General features: G+C 38.8%; 1 protein-coding gene across 1 annotated transcript in view; it reads left to right on the forward strand.

Annotated features, from left to right (window-relative positions):
* Window positions 1-18,325, forward strand: part of LOC105381882 — a 28,172-nt gene that overhangs the window by 4,175 nt on the left and 5,672 nt on the right. The window contains exons 2-37 of the mRNA XM_038107420.2: window positions 1,958-2,174; window positions 3,005-3,088; window positions 3,324-3,553; window positions 3,969-4,191; window positions 4,366-4,458; window positions 5,075-5,310; window positions 5,550-5,775; window positions 6,070-6,168; window positions 6,784-7,013; window positions 7,395-7,599; window positions 7,848-7,940; window positions 8,190-8,419; window positions 8,763-8,982; window positions 9,326-9,424; window positions 9,656-9,885; window positions 10,173-10,398; window positions 11,049-11,144; window positions 11,353-11,582; window positions 11,782-11,998; window positions 12,324-12,416; window positions 12,524-12,753; window positions 13,038-13,251; window positions 13,536-13,631; window positions 13,890-14,119; window positions 14,403-14,628; window positions 14,798-14,908; window positions 15,162-15,388; window positions 15,470-15,695; window positions 15,805-15,897; window positions 16,022-16,251; window positions 16,350-16,563; window positions 16,768-16,866; window positions 17,005-17,234; window positions 17,441-17,648; window positions 17,785-17,877; window positions 18,028-18,251. Of these exons, the coding sequence (XP_037963348.2) occupies window positions 1,958-2,174; window positions 3,005-3,088; window positions 3,324-3,553; window positions 3,969-4,191; window positions 4,366-4,458; window positions 5,075-5,310; window positions 5,550-5,775; window positions 6,070-6,168; window positions 6,784-7,013; window positions 7,395-7,599; window positions 7,848-7,940; window positions 8,190-8,419; window positions 8,763-8,982; window positions 9,326-9,424; window positions 9,656-9,885; window positions 10,173-10,398; window positions 11,049-11,144; window positions 11,353-11,582; window positions 11,782-11,998; window positions 12,324-12,416; window positions 12,524-12,753; window positions 13,038-13,251; window positions 13,536-13,631; window positions 13,890-14,119; window positions 14,403-14,628; window positions 14,798-14,908; window positions 15,162-15,388; window positions 15,470-15,695; window positions 15,805-15,897; window positions 16,022-16,251; window positions 16,350-16,563; window positions 16,768-16,866; window positions 17,005-17,234; window positions 17,441-17,648; window positions 17,785-17,877; window positions 18,028-18,251 (6,528 nt within the window). The remainder of the gene's footprint in view (window positions 1-1,957; window positions 2,175-3,004; window positions 3,089-3,323; window positions 3,554-3,968; window positions 4,192-4,365; window positions 4,459-5,074; window positions 5,311-5,549; window positions 5,776-6,069; window positions 6,169-6,783; window positions 7,014-7,394; window positions 7,600-7,847; window positions 7,941-8,189; window positions 8,420-8,762; window positions 8,983-9,325; window positions 9,425-9,655; window positions 9,886-10,172; window positions 10,399-11,048; window positions 11,145-11,352; window positions 11,583-11,781; window positions 11,999-12,323; window positions 12,417-12,523; window positions 12,754-13,037; window positions 13,252-13,535; window positions 13,632-13,889; window positions 14,120-14,402; window positions 14,629-14,797; window positions 14,909-15,161; window positions 15,389-15,469; window positions 15,696-15,804; window positions 15,898-16,021; window positions 16,252-16,349; window positions 16,564-16,767; window positions 16,867-17,004; window positions 17,235-17,440; window positions 17,649-17,784; window positions 17,878-18,027; window positions 18,252-18,325) is intronic.

The following is an 18,325-nucleotide window of genomic DNA, read 5'->3' on the forward strand; positions in this document are numbered from 1 at the left end:
CTTCCCGGTCTCTTGCCGTAGTGAGCCATTCTTTGCCCGCAACCGCCACGATATCGTCAGCCCATCGCTTGTGAGGTCTCCCTTTCTTTCGCTGGCCACCTTCTAGGCCTCTCCACACTGTGACTCTCCTTGTCCATCTGTCGTCATCTATGCGTGCCACATGTCCAGCCCACTTCCATTTCATTTTTGTAATGTGATGCAAGACATCCGGTATCTTCATATAAGACTAATCAAATTCAGTATTTCAAATCTCCCGTTCCCCAAGCTAGAGTATTGTAATTTTTCACTACCGACATAATTAGGTTAGTTCTTATGTTTTGGAAATGCTAAGTAGAATACCTTTTTTATGTTTAACCATGTTAAACACATGATTTGATCACTTGACAACCAATGTATGAGTTGCAGAGAGGAACTTAAAGCTAGTCGTGTTTGTTAATATACGGTCAGAAAGAGTCGTCTGACTCTTTTGTAATGTGATGCAAGACATCCGGTATCTTCATATAAGACTAATCAAATTCAGTATTTCAAATCTCCCGTTCCCCAAGCTAGAGTACTGTAATTTTTCACTACCGACATAATTAGGTTAGTTCTTATGTTTTGGAAATTCTAAGTAGAATGCCTTTTTTATGTTTAATGTTAATGTTAATCATGTTAAACACTTGATTTGATCACTTGACAACCAATGTATGAGTTGCAGAAAGAAACTTGAAGCTAGCCGTGTTTGTTAATATACGGACAGAAAGATTATCAATATTGCATGGGAACACCCAAATATTCCGAAAAACATTTTTCCGAATTTGATAACCCCGAATATGTTGCATTTACAAAATATTGCAATACCGATTTTTTAAAATACCGAATTATAATAATCACGAAAATTATAATTTCGAATATTATAATCACGAATATTGTTATTACGTGTTAGGTGCACATAGATATCGAAAAACAAAGCGGAGCGCAGCGAAGCGGAGCGGAGCGTTTCAAATTTAGAGCAAAACAATTGCTAGGATTTTTATGGTGTTTAAACTTAAAAACCTTAGGACCTAAACCTAAAGATAGGTGCGACGACGAGCAAAGCGAGGAGGAGCGTGTTAGGTGCACATAGATATCGAAAAACAAAGCGGAGCGCAGCGAAGCGGAGCGGAGCGTTTCAAATTTAGAGCAAAACAATTGCTAGAATTTTTATGGTGTTTAAACTTAAAAACCTTAGGACCTAAACCTAAAGATAGGTGCGACGACGAGCAAAGCGAGGAGGAGCGTGTTAGGTGCACATAGATATCGAAAAACAAAGCGGAGCGCAGCGAAGCGGAGCGGAGCGTTTCACATAATATAGCTTAAAAAATATTGTTTTTATACGCATTATGCTGCATTATTCATATAACCATTTTTTGTTATCTAAGAAACATTCGGGAATTCGTATTTTCGGAATATTAAAACTTCGGGATTCGTAATTTTAACAATTCGATATAATAAAAAATCGTATTTTTGAAACATCGAAATAATAATATTCGGAAAATTGACTTTCGTCATTTTAATAAAGGTGTTGTTTGAAATTTCGTTTATAAACTATTCGTGATTTTCGATATTCGGAAACTTAAAATTCGGGATTGTGAATTATTCGGAACTATGAAATTCGAAATTTTAAAAATCGTTATTTTCATATTCGTAAAAAAGTAATTCGGAATTATGTAGTGTACCCATATTGCATAGTATCATAGAATAACAAGTACCTACTAGATAGTATTAATGCCGATATTAGCTTAAAGTTCCTTTGTGCAACTCGGCATTAGATTCATATTATTATTATTATTATTATTTTACTGCACATAATAAATATTGTACCAAGGCGAACTTAATGCTAGAAGCATTCTCTACCAGTTAACCTTTTTTGATGTCGAGAAAGTGATTGAGTGTCATAAATAAACTAACACAATAAAACCATTTCCCTCCAAAACAGTTCACATCTACAACATGGAACGAGGTGGGCCGCAGCCGCGCCAACGTGCTGCCTGGCGGCGCGTGCTCGAACCTCGGCTTCACGGCCGCCACCGCCGGGACCTACGACGCCTCATACAAGGTGGTAGAGAAGAACTTCCCAGTACTGTCGACTGGCACCCTCAGCACCCCCAGTGCGAGTGAGCCGGCGAAACTGAAGCTCAGTTTGGATGGGACCGGTACGTCTATTTCAAAACATTGTGTATATTAAAATATACTTACCTACTAAACTCACGAGCACTGAAAAAGTTTCAAATTACTCTTAAACGAAAAAGGCTAAAATTGAAAAAAATAAAATCATTTTTATATTCAATTCAATGGGGCCATTTTGTGGACGGCATTTTATAAGAAGAGCTTTTTCATTGCTCGCGAGTGTATATCATGTAGGTAGGTAGGTACGTAAAAAAGATTGTTGGAGGTATTTTAGGCAGACGTAGTATAATTGTAGACGGACAACATGATGTTGCTGAAGATAAATTGTCGTACTTGGCTATTTATATTAAAGAAAGAAGAAAGAAAATACATTTATTTCACACACACACGGAAACAACACAAAAATAAATAATAAAACAAATAAAAAAGAGGTTTAAGTAAAGGAAAATGAGCAAAGGTGTTGCTTCCCGGTGCAGAAACGGGTTCTAGCTCAGCTAGGTGCTATGATAAACCATAGCGCTGGTTTTCAGCTAGAACCCTGGGTGAAGTCACGGACTGACTTGACATAAAAGATTTTATTCAATTAAGCACATAAAAAGTAAACAAATAAGATCTATAGTTACAGATACTTATACATAAATTATATACTTATGAAGCGTCGAGAGCGCGAGCATAAAAAAAAAGTAGGTCACAGGGGAACGCGGACGTTATGTTCGTTTGGTTAAATTTCATGCCTTTAGGTGCCTAATGATTTCTATGTATTATGGTAAACTCACGGCAGAGAAACGTCGTCATCCTTTTCTCTTTCAGGCTTTGATTTTCTGAATAATTTATGTTTTGTAAAATTATGTTTCAGAAATTGACTTTTGGATCCTCCTGCAAACTAGCAACTCAGCTCTGGCTTTCAGCTGCCAAAACATCGACATTTCCAGAAGAGGAGGTAAATTTTCTTCACATTTCTGGATCCCTATCACGAAGTCAAAACAAAGTAACATTTACACAATACATTTGAAAATTAAAAATCCTCGTCATAACGTTTAAGAGCACTGTACCTATATATTATTAAGAAATATTATAAATAAATGAACAATAAACAAAAAAAAAAAAAACCAGGTATATGGAGTTATAGGGAGATTGAACCAAATTGTTACTCAATCAAATATATTTATCCGCAGTAAGCGTGTGGAAACTCAGCAGCACCAAGAGCCTCACGAGCATCCAAGAGACAGCAATGGACAACATAATCACCAACCAGTTGTCTATCAACGTTGCAGCAGAGATAGAGAAGATCGATCAATCAGACCTGGCGTGTACAGAACTAGTTGATATACCTGCTGGACAGCGTGTCGTATTGCCAGGCGCCTGTTCCGATATTCCAGCTGTTCAGGACTTTAACGTGACGAAAGTGAGTTACCTAAAACCTTTCAGATGTATTGAACACCAATCACACCTAAACCATACACAAATGTTTAGTCTCGGTACGTTTTAATAATACTTTCCAGCAGCAAATAGATAATTGATTTAGAAATAAAAGCATGCTGTTAATTTTCAATAGGTACAAAGTGTGAGAGAAGGACGAAGGAAAAATAAGTCGCGAATAGCAAATAAACTTTAATGTCTCCAATATTTAATTCAAATTTGGGTTAGTTTATTATCATTAAGTATTCTGTTCTGCGATCTTCCACTTCCAAGATTATCGGTGGACGATCATCATTGCTACTCTAATATTGTTACATGACCGTGTTATTCTTGTGAATCCAAACGTTTACTGACAACTTCTGGCGCCATTATGATCTTCAAAATGACTACTTTTCTTTCAGTTCCTTGGTCGTTGGTACGAGATCCGCAGCTACTACTCCGAGAATTCCGTCGGTAACTGTCCCAGTGCCTTCTATGACGTCTCTTCCACTCCTGGCCAAGTTCTGGTTCAGAACAGTGAGGTCAATGCCAAGCAGTTGCGAGTGATATCCGGTGTAGCTGAAGTGATGAGTTTGGACAATAGCGCCGTACTTAATGTTAGTCTGGAAGTGATTCCTAATTTCGGTGAGTAAAATATTATTACTATGCCCGGTAGGTAGGTGGTAAAGTTGGATTTAAAAAGTTGTTAAGAGAGTGCGGTGGTGATGATTTTTGAATGATTGAATATGAGGACAATAATTATGTGCATGTACTAGTATTAATACATCTTTAACTGCATAATAACAATTTTTCTTATAGTTGTATCTCAGGAATTAAAGGTCCTAGCCACGGATTACGAAAACTACGCTATCACCTACACCTGCGTGGATTTAGAAAACAACGAACGGCAAGGTGAGTCAGCAATTACTACTCACCGTCATTCAAAAACATAATTACATAAATTTATGCCCAGTTTCACGATACTCAAATAGATCATTAATACCCCGGTTACATTATTTGACGGACTGTTAAGGTTAGCAAGTGTTCCACAGTGCTTTAACAAAGCGATGGTTCTGGCCGGTTCCACACGTTGGCCCCAATATATGGGCCCCAACGCTACTAGTCCAACGTGTGGATCGACAGTATCTAGACAATGACATTTGTCCCAAGTATTAACCCCATTTCCTAGATCCACACGTTCGGCGCACAGCCGGCGTAACTCAAAGTAGGTCAATAGAATGCCAGGAATTTTGTGTAATCCAGACCTCATTTTTTACTTTATCCAGGTTCTTCTTCTTCTTCTTCCTAGCCTTTTCCTTATTTAGGGTCGGCTTTGTGCGCCATGTCACGCCATTTTACCCTATCCTCTGTCATATCCTCATTTACTTTATCCAGGTTATCTTAAAGTATCTGTCCAGCAAGATCCAGGGGTCTGGGCCAAAGCTAGTTAATATGACCTCTGGTTTTTATCAGTCAGGTGCACAGTTAATTCGCACGAGTAGTACTTATCATGTTATTATATTTACAGTGAACAGCTGGATTGCCGGCCGAAGAAGGGAACTGCCTGAGACGGCTGCACAAGACGTGGCAGCATTTATCGACACGATCCTGGACCTTAACGACAGATACTACATTGAGGCGAAACGGACTCCTGAAGACTGCTTCTACTACCCTGAAGTGGTTGCCAACCAACCAGTGGTGTTCCCGGGTTCTTGTGACAAAAACATTCCGACTGTGGCTAACTTCGTGGACAACTTGACCGATGTAAGAGTTTGTTCTATTTCCATGTTTGTGTTTGCACAAGCATTGAGTATGAATGGTCTCCCGATCCCGTTCCGCGTTATTATATTCATCTTTATAGTCTCAGTTAAAAATTAAAAACCTAAAACAAACCTAAAGCATTAATAGCGTTTTTGTGATTTTACTTTATGATTTTGAATTTTCAGGACACGCGGTCTGATAATTATACCGTTTTATTTTATTTGTAACATTTTGAATTTCAGTACCTCGGACTCTGGAACGAGCTGGCCTCCTACCCATCCCTGTTCCAACAGGGCACTTGCAACAACGCCTTTTACAGCCCAAACAACGAAATTTCCGGAAGAGTAGATGTTTATAACACTCAAGTCATTGGCGAACAACTTTTGGATATCTACGGATACGCCGAGGTAGCCAGCGACGATGGCACAGGGAAATTGGCAGTCACTTTCCCTTCGGCCGGACCTATGCGTAAGCGTAATTTTTTATTCATAAAAAAACATTTGACACTATGTCATTCCCATCCCAGTTGCGATTGCAGCTTACGTATGTTTTTTCCAATGAAATTGGTTAATTAAAGAAGCCCCTGTTAAACCAGATAAAATAAATTATTGCTTATCAATCATGGCCAATATAATCTAGATTATTTCCATTAGGATTCTTTAGTACACTTCTCCCTATTTGATCATAATAAATAATAATAGGTCTTAAATACACATAGATCACGCAAACGACTTTAATCATTTTATTTTGTTTTTTTTTCAGCTGAAGTTAGCACCAGCTACTGGATCCTGTCAACGGATTATCAAAATTACGCACTAGTTTATACTTGCGAGGACATACCGGAAACTTACGAAAGAAGAGGTACATCCTTAAGATTTTTCATAATAATATCATAGAGGTATACCAATATCCCCGCTCTAGCTTGATTTTTATGAATGTTTACAATAAAAATTACTTTAAAAATTCAGTAACAGTGACTTGCAAATCTATTGCTATCTTGCTATGACACTTTAGCCCCTGTTCCACAATGTCTGGTTAGTCGCTACCTGTCGGATAAAATACATGCTGTCACTGTCTAAAAAATAATAACAGAGAGTGACAGCATGTATTTTATGCGTCAGGTAGCCACTAACCAGACATTGTGAAACAGACCCTAAATATACTTCGAAAACAAGCGAGCAATATATTGAAATACGTTCAATGTTTGGTGGAAGTCATCCTAATTATTTTTAACTTAACTCTAAAATTTTGTGTAGATATATCAGCTGTCCGATACCCATAACACAGGCTCTGCCTAGCTTGGGGTCAGATGACCGTGTGTGAGATGTCCCCACATATTATTATATTATTATTTACTGTATTATGATACTGTAAATAATAATTGGGAACTATGGTTCCCAACTTTTTTTCATTCAGACTATTCCGCGCTAACACTTTTCAATTCCGTCATACCTAAAAGAACATTCCCACTTCCAGTCTGGAGTTGGAAACTAAGCCGAACGAAGCAGTTGACAACTGAAGCCGAAGCTGAAATCGACAGGATCATCGACAGCATCGACGTGCTTGAGCCTCGGTACTATCAGACCCGGGACCAAAGCCCCAGCGGCTGCTTCTACTACCCCCAGCCGGAGCCCGGCAAGCGCGTGGTGTTCCCCGGCAAATGCGATCAGGATATTGCTGCTGAACCGAACTTCAACGCAGGACAGGTAATTTATTCATATTTACGTAATTATCTCCAGTGATTAATGTTCTTTTTGACAGCAGGAGCCATAGATATCGCCGTGATAACGTTTATTTCAGGTGAAAATCATACACTAACGAGCTATGAAATAGTTCTACTTACAAAATGCCGACACCAAATTACCCCAATGTTTTCAATCATTTCAATTGGAGTTTGATCTAAATATTTACGTATTAAGCTAGTATTATTCTGATACGTGGTTGAATGTACATCAACATTGCAATCGGCGTCTTTAAATTATCCTTTTTTGTTTTGGAGTAATTTGGTGCTATTTTCACCTAACTTGTCATCTTTGTCGTTTGCATTTTTTGTATTTATAATTTAAATATATTTTTTTCCCTGTCAGTTCGCGGGCCAATGGTTCGAGACAGAAGCTTACCCCAAGGAGTTCCAGCCGGGCCAGTGCATCAAGCACGACTTCACGCAAGCCACCGGCGGCTACAGCCTGCAGTCCAGCCACGTGCTCGACCAGTTCCTCACCAGCACCAGCGCCACTGTCACCTCCACTGACGGCTCTGCCAAGTTCACTATCGCTGGCCAAACCGGCGCCCGTAAGTATTTTGCTAAGAGCGAAATAGACGTTCGAGTAAGTACGCGTACTTATAGCTTGATGACCTTTTTTGCCGGTTTGTCACCTTAAATTGGCGTAATTCACACCCAAAAGTCATTTTGGTATTTTATATTATTGTATCTACTTGGATAAGGTCGTTAATTAATGAAAGCTGATGAATAAAATTGTTGTTTAGTTTAGAATGTTACATGATGATTACGTTAATAAATGATTATTATTTTGTTTCAGAAAATCCATTCCCTTTCTGGATCCTGAAAACGGACTACACCAACTACGCTTTAGCGTACAGTTGTGTCGATCTTGAAGATGATAGGAGAGCAGGTATGTGCATTTTAAATAATATGTGTAATTAATAAATAAAGACCATTAACCCACATTTGCGACAAAGCATAATTGGAAATGAACTTTAATTTAGTATGCTCATGAAACATAATATAAGCTTAAGGAGTACCAAAACAACATACAACAGGAGAATATTAGCCGAAGTAGCTCTATTTGTACCTGGATAAAATTATTTATAGTATTTGTTTTACCTAAAATAAAACTAACACAATTTTCTATTATTTACAGTCTACAGTTGGAAGCTGAGTAGATCGAAAATCCCGACATCAGAAAGTACCGCCGCTATTGCCGCAGCAATTGAACCAATCGATGTCCTTAGACAAGACTACTTCGAAGATGTTTACCAAACAGACGACGCCTGCTTCAATCTTCCTGAAATACCAGAAGGGGAGATCATCGTGCTGCCTGGCCAGTGCGACCCGACTATACCCGCCATGCCGAATTTCAATCCAGCAAATGTAAGTTCATTAGTCTTCTTCATCTTATTTTGTCGGTTATAAACGCAAGAGTTTGTCACTGTGGTGAAAGGACTGGAAATTCAGCATCAGTCGCTGACTGTCCAGGGTAGCCCGGACGTATAAAAGGAGAAGGATCCTGTGTACCCAAAGATCATCACACAACAACCCCATAAAGGTTATATACCTACCATGGGATAAAATAAACCGATACTTAGTTACTAATTATGAAATTTTTTGTATGTGAATCACATGACACTATTTAATTCACTTGTTACTCACGAGTAACAACTATAAATAAACCTATCTGCATAAAAATAACAAGAAATATTTCAATGAATTTCAGTACACCGGCACGTGGCGTAGTATTGAAAGTTATCCATCTGCGTTTGAAAATGGCGAATGCAGAACTGCCAGATACACCCTGGACGCCACTACTGGAGTAGTCACGGTCCTCAACTCCCAAGTTAACGGAGACACCTTGAACACCATGACTGGAACAGCGGTGGTGGCTGACGACGCTGATGGCACTGGGAAACTCAAGGTCACCTTCCCGGCTGGCCCAGGTAATGAACGGTGGAGAAAAGTGATTTTAATCATGTTCTGTATTCTATTTACTATTCTATGGGGGTGTTTATACCTAAATAAGGATAAGGCAAGGAAGAAGAAGAAGGGGGTGTTTATACCTACACCTGGTTCTCCCGAATTAAACCTTTGTGCATATCTAAAGGTCTAAACTGCCTTCCTACGCTTGGACCATTTCCCACCATTCTGGTCCACTTGGGCTTGAGGGCATCTCGATTGTAAGACGAAAGGCGAAATTTATTGAACTCTAATATAAAATTTGGAGTATCATCGAACCAACCAAAGATTTCAATGAAACAATGATACTATTTTTTGTATTTGTAGGTCAAACTGTGACTACGGACTTGTGGATCCTCGACACTGACTACGAGACATTCTCGCTGGCGTATTCATGCGCGAACATAGGCACGGAGAATAGACAAGGTAATCTCGAAAATTGCGAAATATGCCTTGTGGATCATATTAAAATTTTAAAACCCGCATTCATAGAAATCACAAAGCTATTTATGAATAAAATTGTACACGTAGATATTATTACCTATTTGTTAGCGAGAACGCGTGTTACGCTTAAATATAACTTATCGATAAAAATAAATTAACACTTCGCAGGCCTACGAGTGTATTATTATATCCATAGTCACATTTCCTTTACAGTGCTCAGTTGGAAACTCAGTCGCACAAAGGAGTTGACAGACGAAGCTAAAGCCCGCATGAAAGTGGTAGTCGACAGAACTAACGTGCTGAATGAACGTTACTACGCGAAGATCGGTCATCTTCCCGGTGACTGTTTCTACTACCCCGAGCTCAACCCGACCACCCCTGTCAGGTTCCCCGGACAATGTGACACTACCATCAAAACTGTGCCCGACTTCGATGTGGCTGCGGTAAGAGCTACTGCTAAGAATTGTAATGTGCTATATTTTTTAAACTCTAAGAAAGTCCAACATCCTGTCCTAACTTAAGTCTGTGCCTGTACTGTCCTGAAACTGAAATTAGCAGTACTGTAAAACCACTATTGAGTTTGAGTCACACTGATGAAATTCTACCCTTGCAGTATAGAACAGACCAGCACTGCTTATCATTGATTGATTCTTCCTTCAATTTTGCACCTCAACTAGAACTTAAAACTATGGTTATCGTAAAATGTTTGTACAACGTATCTTCCTAACAGTACCTGAACTACTGGCACGAGATCGAAGCCTACCCGTCCACGTTCCAACAAGGCACATGCAACAACGCTCGGTACCGGCTCAACCCCAACATCGCTGGCCGAGTGGACGTGTACAACACGCAGGTCATCAACCAGACCCTCGACTACGTCGACGGGTACGCCGTGGTCGCCAGCGACGACGGGTCCGGGAAACTCACCGTGTCCTTCCCTATCGCCGGCACTGACAGTAAGTTGTACTGATGATGTTATGAGAACGACTGGATGACAGAGAGAAACCCTAAGAGACTTATCAACGGTTTCTTATTTATCTCCGGCTCATTCAAATAGACTGGTGCTAAAGCAGTCGTCGTGTATGGATTTGACAGATGTTAGACAAGCGGCGACGCTGCTTATGGATTGTTAATTGCTAATGTGTCGGTGGTGGTACGGTAGCTGATGTAATCTAGAACGACTGGATGTTAGTGAGCATCCCCAAGAGACTTTTCAACGGTTTCTTGTATACGTCCGGCACGCCCAAATAGACTGATGCTAATAATGTGACAAAACGTAGAGCAGTTTTAGGGCCAGTTTTTTGATCCCTAGTTAACTCAACCATTGGTCAAAAATGGCTACCATTAGTTAAAAACCAACAAAAATCGTATGTAGCTGTCATGTTTGACAAGTGACTTGACTAATGGTTAAAGTTGACCACGGATCAAAAATCTCGGCCTTAGTGCGCACCGCTATGCTAAGAAGCATTTTTCCATGTGCCGTCGGGTCGTCTCCCTAAATGCGATTATGATTACAATAGAAAAATTATTGCAATGATGGATAAAACTGATAAATTATCAGAGATTACAAAGAATGCGTTAATACATCAAAATGATTAATTTTCAGACGAAACTCAAACCAGCTACTGGATTCTGGCGACGGATTATACATCTTACGCTCTTGTGTACAGCTGTACAAATATTAATGAAGAAGAACGAGTTGGTACGTATTTACTTTCATCAGAGATTACAGGAAACAATAAAAGTACAAAAAAGAAATTTAAACTGTATCGATTTATAGAGGCTAAAGCTAACGAAAAAATCTTAAGGGTTAAAATGTAATAAAGACTTGTAAAAAAATATGTTCTTATGATGATACTTAGTAAAAATCCATTACCATGTGACTTAAAAAATATTTTCCGTTTCCTAAGTTTTCAGTTGGAAGATCGGCAGAACACAGGCAGCGTTTTCGGCTCAAGCTAACAGTGAAATGGACGCCATCATAAACAGCATCGACGTCCTGGACCCTCGCTACTATCAGAAGAGGGATCAATCAGCAGAAGGATGCTTCTTCATTCCTGAACCTAATGGCCGACCGGTCGAAGCGCCTGGTCGCTGCGACGAAACTATCCAAGCTGTTCAGGGATTCGATACTGAAAGGGTATAATTATAATTTTATACGCGGTACAGTTTGATAGGTATTTTCCCTAAAATCAATTTTGCATACCTTTTATCGTATATTTTAGAGACTATAAAGTTTTTCATAGCTTACATTTATGTGCCTACAGATAGACTAAGAAGCAAAACGAATTCTTCAGTTTTACCAAAATATCTTTTTAATATTTTTTTGTTGTTTTCAGTTTGCCAATGTGTGGCACGAAGTGGAGGCATACCCCAAGGACCAAACCCGCGAAGGAGATTGTATTAACTATAATTTCATTACTAGAAGTGGCAATTCAATGACTATTGATGTTAACCAAGTATTTGGTCTCAGCTTAGTAACTACACCCGCTATCTTAGAACCGGCCACGGATGATGGAAGTGGAAAGTTCAACATCAGACTAGTAAACAACCCAGGTTAGTAAAATATAACTTAATCTGCCTTTTTCAATAAGTGTAAGTTAAAGTTGGACGACCGACTGGTGTAATGACCGCTAAGCCGAAGGTCCCGGGTTCGATTCCCGGGTTCGTTTAAAGACTGATATTTGTACTCGGTTCTTGGGTGTTGTTATTTATATTTAATATCTATATATCTATGTATTTGTGTAGATATATCAGCTGTCCGATACCCATAATACAGGCTCTGCCTAGCTTGAGGGTCAGATGGCAGTGTGTAAGATGTCCCCATATAATAAAAAAAAATATTTAATAATTTTACTAAGAGTTTTTCTTTTATTTTAAGATGTTCTAATTCCATTCTGGATCCTCAACGTGGATTACGATAGTCATGCTTTGGCATACAGCTGTCTCAATTTGGACAACGGAAAGCAAGGCGGTAAGTTGAATCATTATGACTTATGGACTGCGCCTAAGGAATGCCAACCTAATATTGTTTATCAGTTCTTCATCTAACAGTTAGAACCTCGTCTTTTTCCTTTACAGTGTGGAGTTGGAAGCTTAGCCGTAGCAAGACTCTGAGCACGGACGCCCAGACTAGCATCTCAGCCACTGTGTCCAATGTAGACGTCTTAGGTGACGACTTCTACGAAAAGATCGACCAGGGTGAGGACTCCTGCTTCTATCTGCCGGAACTCACTCCCAACGAACCGGCCATCTTCCCTGGACGTTGCAACGCTAACATTCCTACGGAGCCAAACTTTGACCCGATACGCGTAAGTGTAAAATACTATTCCTATGAGTCCTATGTGTTATGAACATTAAAGCGCGTGGATGGAGTCTCCTGGATCGAGTGATAATATCTAATGTACCGAACATACATACGTCTGGCGTACTCAGGGTGGTCTTTCACCACGGTGACAAACCCCAGTTTAACTCTAGTATTTCACACCGATACGCTACATAAGATATACGTATATTGGACCAGATCCCTTTATTTACTCATCCATGGTAATCGTATCATAATAAGTATAAACAAACTTAAATCCTGTAATTTCAGTATGAAGGCACATGGTACAACATCGAGAGCTATCACACCGGTTTCCAAGGTGGTGAATGTAATACCGCCCGATACACGCTGAACAGTCAAGGTTCATTCGACGTGTTGAATTCCCAAGTAACGAACCAGCAGCTCCAGACCGTCAGTGGAACCGCAGAGACAGTTGAAAGTGGAAAGTTTGTGGTTACCCTACCCGTGGGGGGCAATCCTGAAGGTAATAAACTCAGATAATACATTACTATTTTACTCGAGCTTAATTATTAGTTCTCTAAGCACAAGCTTGTTTGTGTCGTGGTCCACCAACCTGCACTAGGCCCGCGTGGTGGACTAGGTCTGAAACCCTTCCTTCATTGGAAAGAGACTAGTGGCCCAGCACCAGCAGTGGGGACGTGATTTTAATGATGAATCATATTATTATGTTACTAATATATACTTACATATAAGTTACGAATATATCTGGTTAATTAAATTCTAACAAAAGTTTTTTTTTTATTTTAGTCACAACAAACACTTCTTTATGGTTATTGGCCACTGACTACGATTCCTACGCTTTGCTCTACTCCTGTGAAGACCTGGAAGGTGATAGAAGACGAGGTAAGTTCTTAAGATTTTACATCCTATGACGTCTGTTTATACATAAGCCCAACAGTATAGTTACATAAATATTTCATTAAATTGTATTTGATGCCATGTGTAATCCACAACAAGAACAAAATTAAAAGCAGCTTATGATTCAGGTCATGACACTCATGTAAAAGATTATGATCCAAAGACGAATGTCTCCATTTAATTTCTCCATTTATGTAATCACGGCCTGACTACCAAATTAATTCAACTAACATTCTCCCGCAGTCTACGCGTGGAAATCCAGCCGCACTCGCTCCCTGACGGCATACGCCGAGGCAGCCATCGATGCCAAGATCGCAGAGATCGACGTCCTCGAACAGAGATACTTCAGACGCAGGCAGCACACCCCCGAAGCCTGCTTCTACTACCCTCCCCCCTCGGCCACCACTCCCATTATATTCCCCGGGACCTGTGATCTTAACATCCCTGTTGAACAAAATTTCAATGTTGTAGACGTAAGTAGAACATAACTACAATATTTTTTACATAACAGTTTTACCAATGAAATATTTATATGACTCTATAAAAAGACAATAACTATTTTCTTCTTTAAAACAGTAAAATACGATAATTTAAACCGCAAAGAATATAAAATATTCAATCCATCCCGAATCAGAGACGCAAGGCTTGCTTTATTTTTTGCACTCTAAAACCATAGCTCTAAGCCCTAACCTATCCTTTGCACCATACACCATACATGATTTACTTAGTTTCTTAATTTCTTTTCAACTTTTTCAGTACCTAGGAACATGGAACGAAATCCAGGGCTACCCATCAACATTCCAGCAGGGTACCTGCAACAATGCTTTTTACAGTCCCAACCCTACAATTGATGGTAGAGTGGAGGTGTACAACACTCAGGTTGTCAATCAGACATTGGACGAAATCAACGGGTATGCAGTCGTGGCCAGCGATGATAACAGTGCGAAGCTTACCGTTTCTTTCCCTATCCAGGGAACTGATCGTAAGTCACCTAATTATTATTTATATTACATTATTAATCAATTAAATGGATAATAATTATTGTCGAATTAATTTAGTGCACGGTCTTTAGCAGATATAGAGGAGGACCATGTCAAAAGTGGAGATGGACAATGTGCGACCCACAAATTATTATATTGTATTTTTTACAGGGGAAACTCAGACAAGCTATTGGGTATTGGCTACTGACTACAAGAACTACGCCCTCGTGTACTCGTGTGAGCCTGTCCCGACCACCGTACCAGGATCTGAACAACGTGCAGGTGTGTTACCAAATAATAAATACATGATACAGGCTGTGCCTAGTGCAAGATACCTTCTGAATCGAATTTAATTCTGTAAACCATCTACTTCTATTATCTATTCCATTAATTCCTACCTACTGTTTATTTCTTGTAAACCCGTGTTAAATGGTGTCAGTAAAATGATTTTTGATGACAACCTACATTGAACTAAAATCAGATTAAAAATTTAGATGAAGGACTTGAAACTAACCACAATGAAACCCATCCACAGTATTCAGCTGGAAACTCAGCAGAACAAAGGAACTATCAAACGAAGCTAACGCAGTTATGGACAGAATAATAAACAGCATTGACGTACTGGACCAACGGTACTACCAGACAAAGGACCAGACTCCAGAAGGTTGCTTCTTCGAGCCTCTACCCACCGGCCGTCCAGTTGTATACCCTGGAAAGTGTGATGCTAATATCAGAGCCGTCCCCAACTTCGATCTCACAAAGGTAATTAAATAGGAACCTAGATATTGTAAAAATAATATTGTAGAAATAAAATAAGTAAATAATTAAAACTTCTTTGCACAGTTTGTAGGTGTCTGGAACGAAATTGAAGCATACCCTAAGGATCAAACTCAAGGAGTCTGTATTAATTACGAATATGAGTCCATTACTGGCAGCACCAGCAGTTTGAATATCAACGTGAACCAAGTCTTTGGATTAGACTTGGTGTCTTCAGTGGCCACTTTAACCAGTGCTACTAGTGATGGCTCCGCTAAGTTCGAAATCAAGCTTCAAAACCCCAGCGGTGCAGGTATATTTTTTTTTCTAACATCAATTTGTTAATCACTTTTATGGCTCTTATATTTATCTCTTTGGGGGCTATTTTTATATATTTAGTAACCATGATTGTTTCGTTTCAGATATCACCATCCCCTTCTGGATCCTTGACGTTGATTACGAGAGCCACGCCTTAGCTTATAGCTGCGTTGACTTGGGAAATGATAGACAGGGAGGTACGTACCTTCACTTACTAGTAGACTTAAAAGTCTACATTGAGCATAATTAAAAAAAATGCTTAACCTATAATTGATACATATTATAACCAAATTATAACTTATAATCTAATATTTTTTCTAGTTTGGAGTTGGAAGCTGAGTAGGACAAGAACATTAACTGATAATGCTGTGACAAGCATGAATGCTGTCATTGACACCGTCCCAGTTCTCGAGAACAGATTATTTGAGAGGATTGATCAGGGTGCAGATGCTTGTTTCTATTTACCCGACATTGGCCTGGACAAACCCGCAATTTTCCCCGGACAATGTGACGAAACTATTCCTACGCAACAAAACTTCGACCTAGAACGCGTAAGTTACTTCTACACACTAATAAAATATTGTTTGATTATTGAACTAAATAGGCACAATAGAAATTAATTGTATTGATGTTATAACTAAAATTTCAGTATACTGGCCGTTGGTATGACATCCAAAGTTACTACGATAACTTCCAAAATGGTGAATGCAACGATGCCAACTACACTTTGACACCAGAAGGAGTGGTCGATGTATACAACACACAGGTCGTTAACGAAAGATTAGATACGATAAATGGAGTAGCTGTCACCACAGATGAGAGTGGAAAGCTGCTGGTCACTTTCCCAGTAGCTGGCGCTGATTGTAAGTTTAAAATAAAATCAAATACCTACCTACCTTAAGTAATATAATTTAATAGAATCAAGTTTAAGTACTTTTAAAATGAGACGGTATTATATAATATATTAATAAACCTTTATACTTACATACTCTTATTATGTACCCTGGACTATTCACATAGACATTGAATAATACTTACATATTATAATGTTAGCTTCTTTTTTTCAGTCAATATCACAAGCACCTATTGGATCTTACAAACGGATTACACGTCATACTCTTTGGTCTACTCCTGTACCAATATTCCAAACACAAATACTAGAAGAGGTAAGACTTGTACAAGTATTTCTCAGTTTAAATCACTGCTATATTTAGTAATTAAAAATACCTATATTATTACAAAAACAAAGTTAATACTTAAATTTAACAAGAATTGACAAAAATTAATTAAATTAATATTTACAGTATTCAGCTGGAAATTGAGTAGAACCCGACAGCTCACAGCGGCCGCTAACACGGCCATCAACGCTATTATCAACAACATTGATGTCCTTAATCAACGATACTACGTCATCAGAGACCATTCCCCAACTGCTTGCTTCTACTACCCTGATGTCAACCCTGAGAAATCTGTCCGCTTCAGGGGGCGCTGCGATGAAACCATCGCCGTTCAAAATAATTTCAACATCAATAATGTAAGTCTATACTCGTAGCAAATACAAAAGTTTGCTTATTTAATTTCAGTTGTTATGCAAAGGACGTCCTAGCCCGTACTTCTATATTTTTCATATTTCGTTCATCTATCGATATTACAATAACGATTAATTTATATTTATTAATTGATGAAGTTGGCTTTTGCTATTTGCCTTTTTTTATTTATACCTACTTCGGCTCATTACAGTGGGAAGGAAATTGGTACGACATAAGTAGCTACCCTTCTGACTCAGACCGTGCGTCCTGCGCACTATGGTCTCACAATCTGGAAGGCAACACCCTGCAAGTCCAGGAGTCGGAAGTCCTCCGACAAGAGTTATACCTGAGGAATGGATCTGCAATTGCCCTTGGTGGTTGGAACGGAAAACTAAATGTTCAATACACTGATGGTGATGGTAATATTTTTGAGTGTTTATCTTGATGATATAATATTTATGTTAAGTAGAGCGGTTAAGGAGATAAAAAATAAACTAAGCTAAAAGTTGGCATTTTTTTAAATGCAATCAAATAATTTTACTTTTTTTGTTTCAGCGGAGTCTACGTCTTACTGGGTATTGAACACTGATTACGACAACTATGCTTTGGTTTACTCTTGCGAAAACACTGATGCTGAGTATTACGAAGGTACGTTGCCCATAATTATATTCTTACGGTGATAATTTGAAGTAAGAATTAAGTATATTAATGTAAAGTAATAATCAATATAATATATTTCTTTTAAAAAAGCTGGAATAAATTTTACTTATTAATATAATAATTATTGTTATCCAACAGTTAGCAGCTGGAAATTGAGTAGAACAAAGGATCTCAGTGCAGAATATCTAGCCCAGATCGACAATGCTATATCCAACGTGAAAGAGCTTCGAAACGAATACTACCTAGCAAGGAAACAAGATGCCGATAGTTGCTTCTACTACCCTGAAACCTACGGAGCACCAGTTGTATTACCTGGTACTTGTCAAGCTCAAGCCGTTAAGCCGAACTTCAATATCAACGAGGTAAGGTCAAATTTATGCTTCCTCCATTGTATTTTCGTAATGTAGAGATTATTTTAAAATATGGCTAAGAACAC

Source organism: Plutella xylostella, chromosome 25 (assembly GCF_932276165.1).
Source record: "Plutella xylostella chromosome 25, ilPluXylo3.1, whole genome shotgun sequence".
Classification (NCBI taxonomy): domain Eukaryota; kingdom Metazoa; phylum Arthropoda; class Insecta; order Lepidoptera; family Plutellidae; genus Plutella; species Plutella xylostella.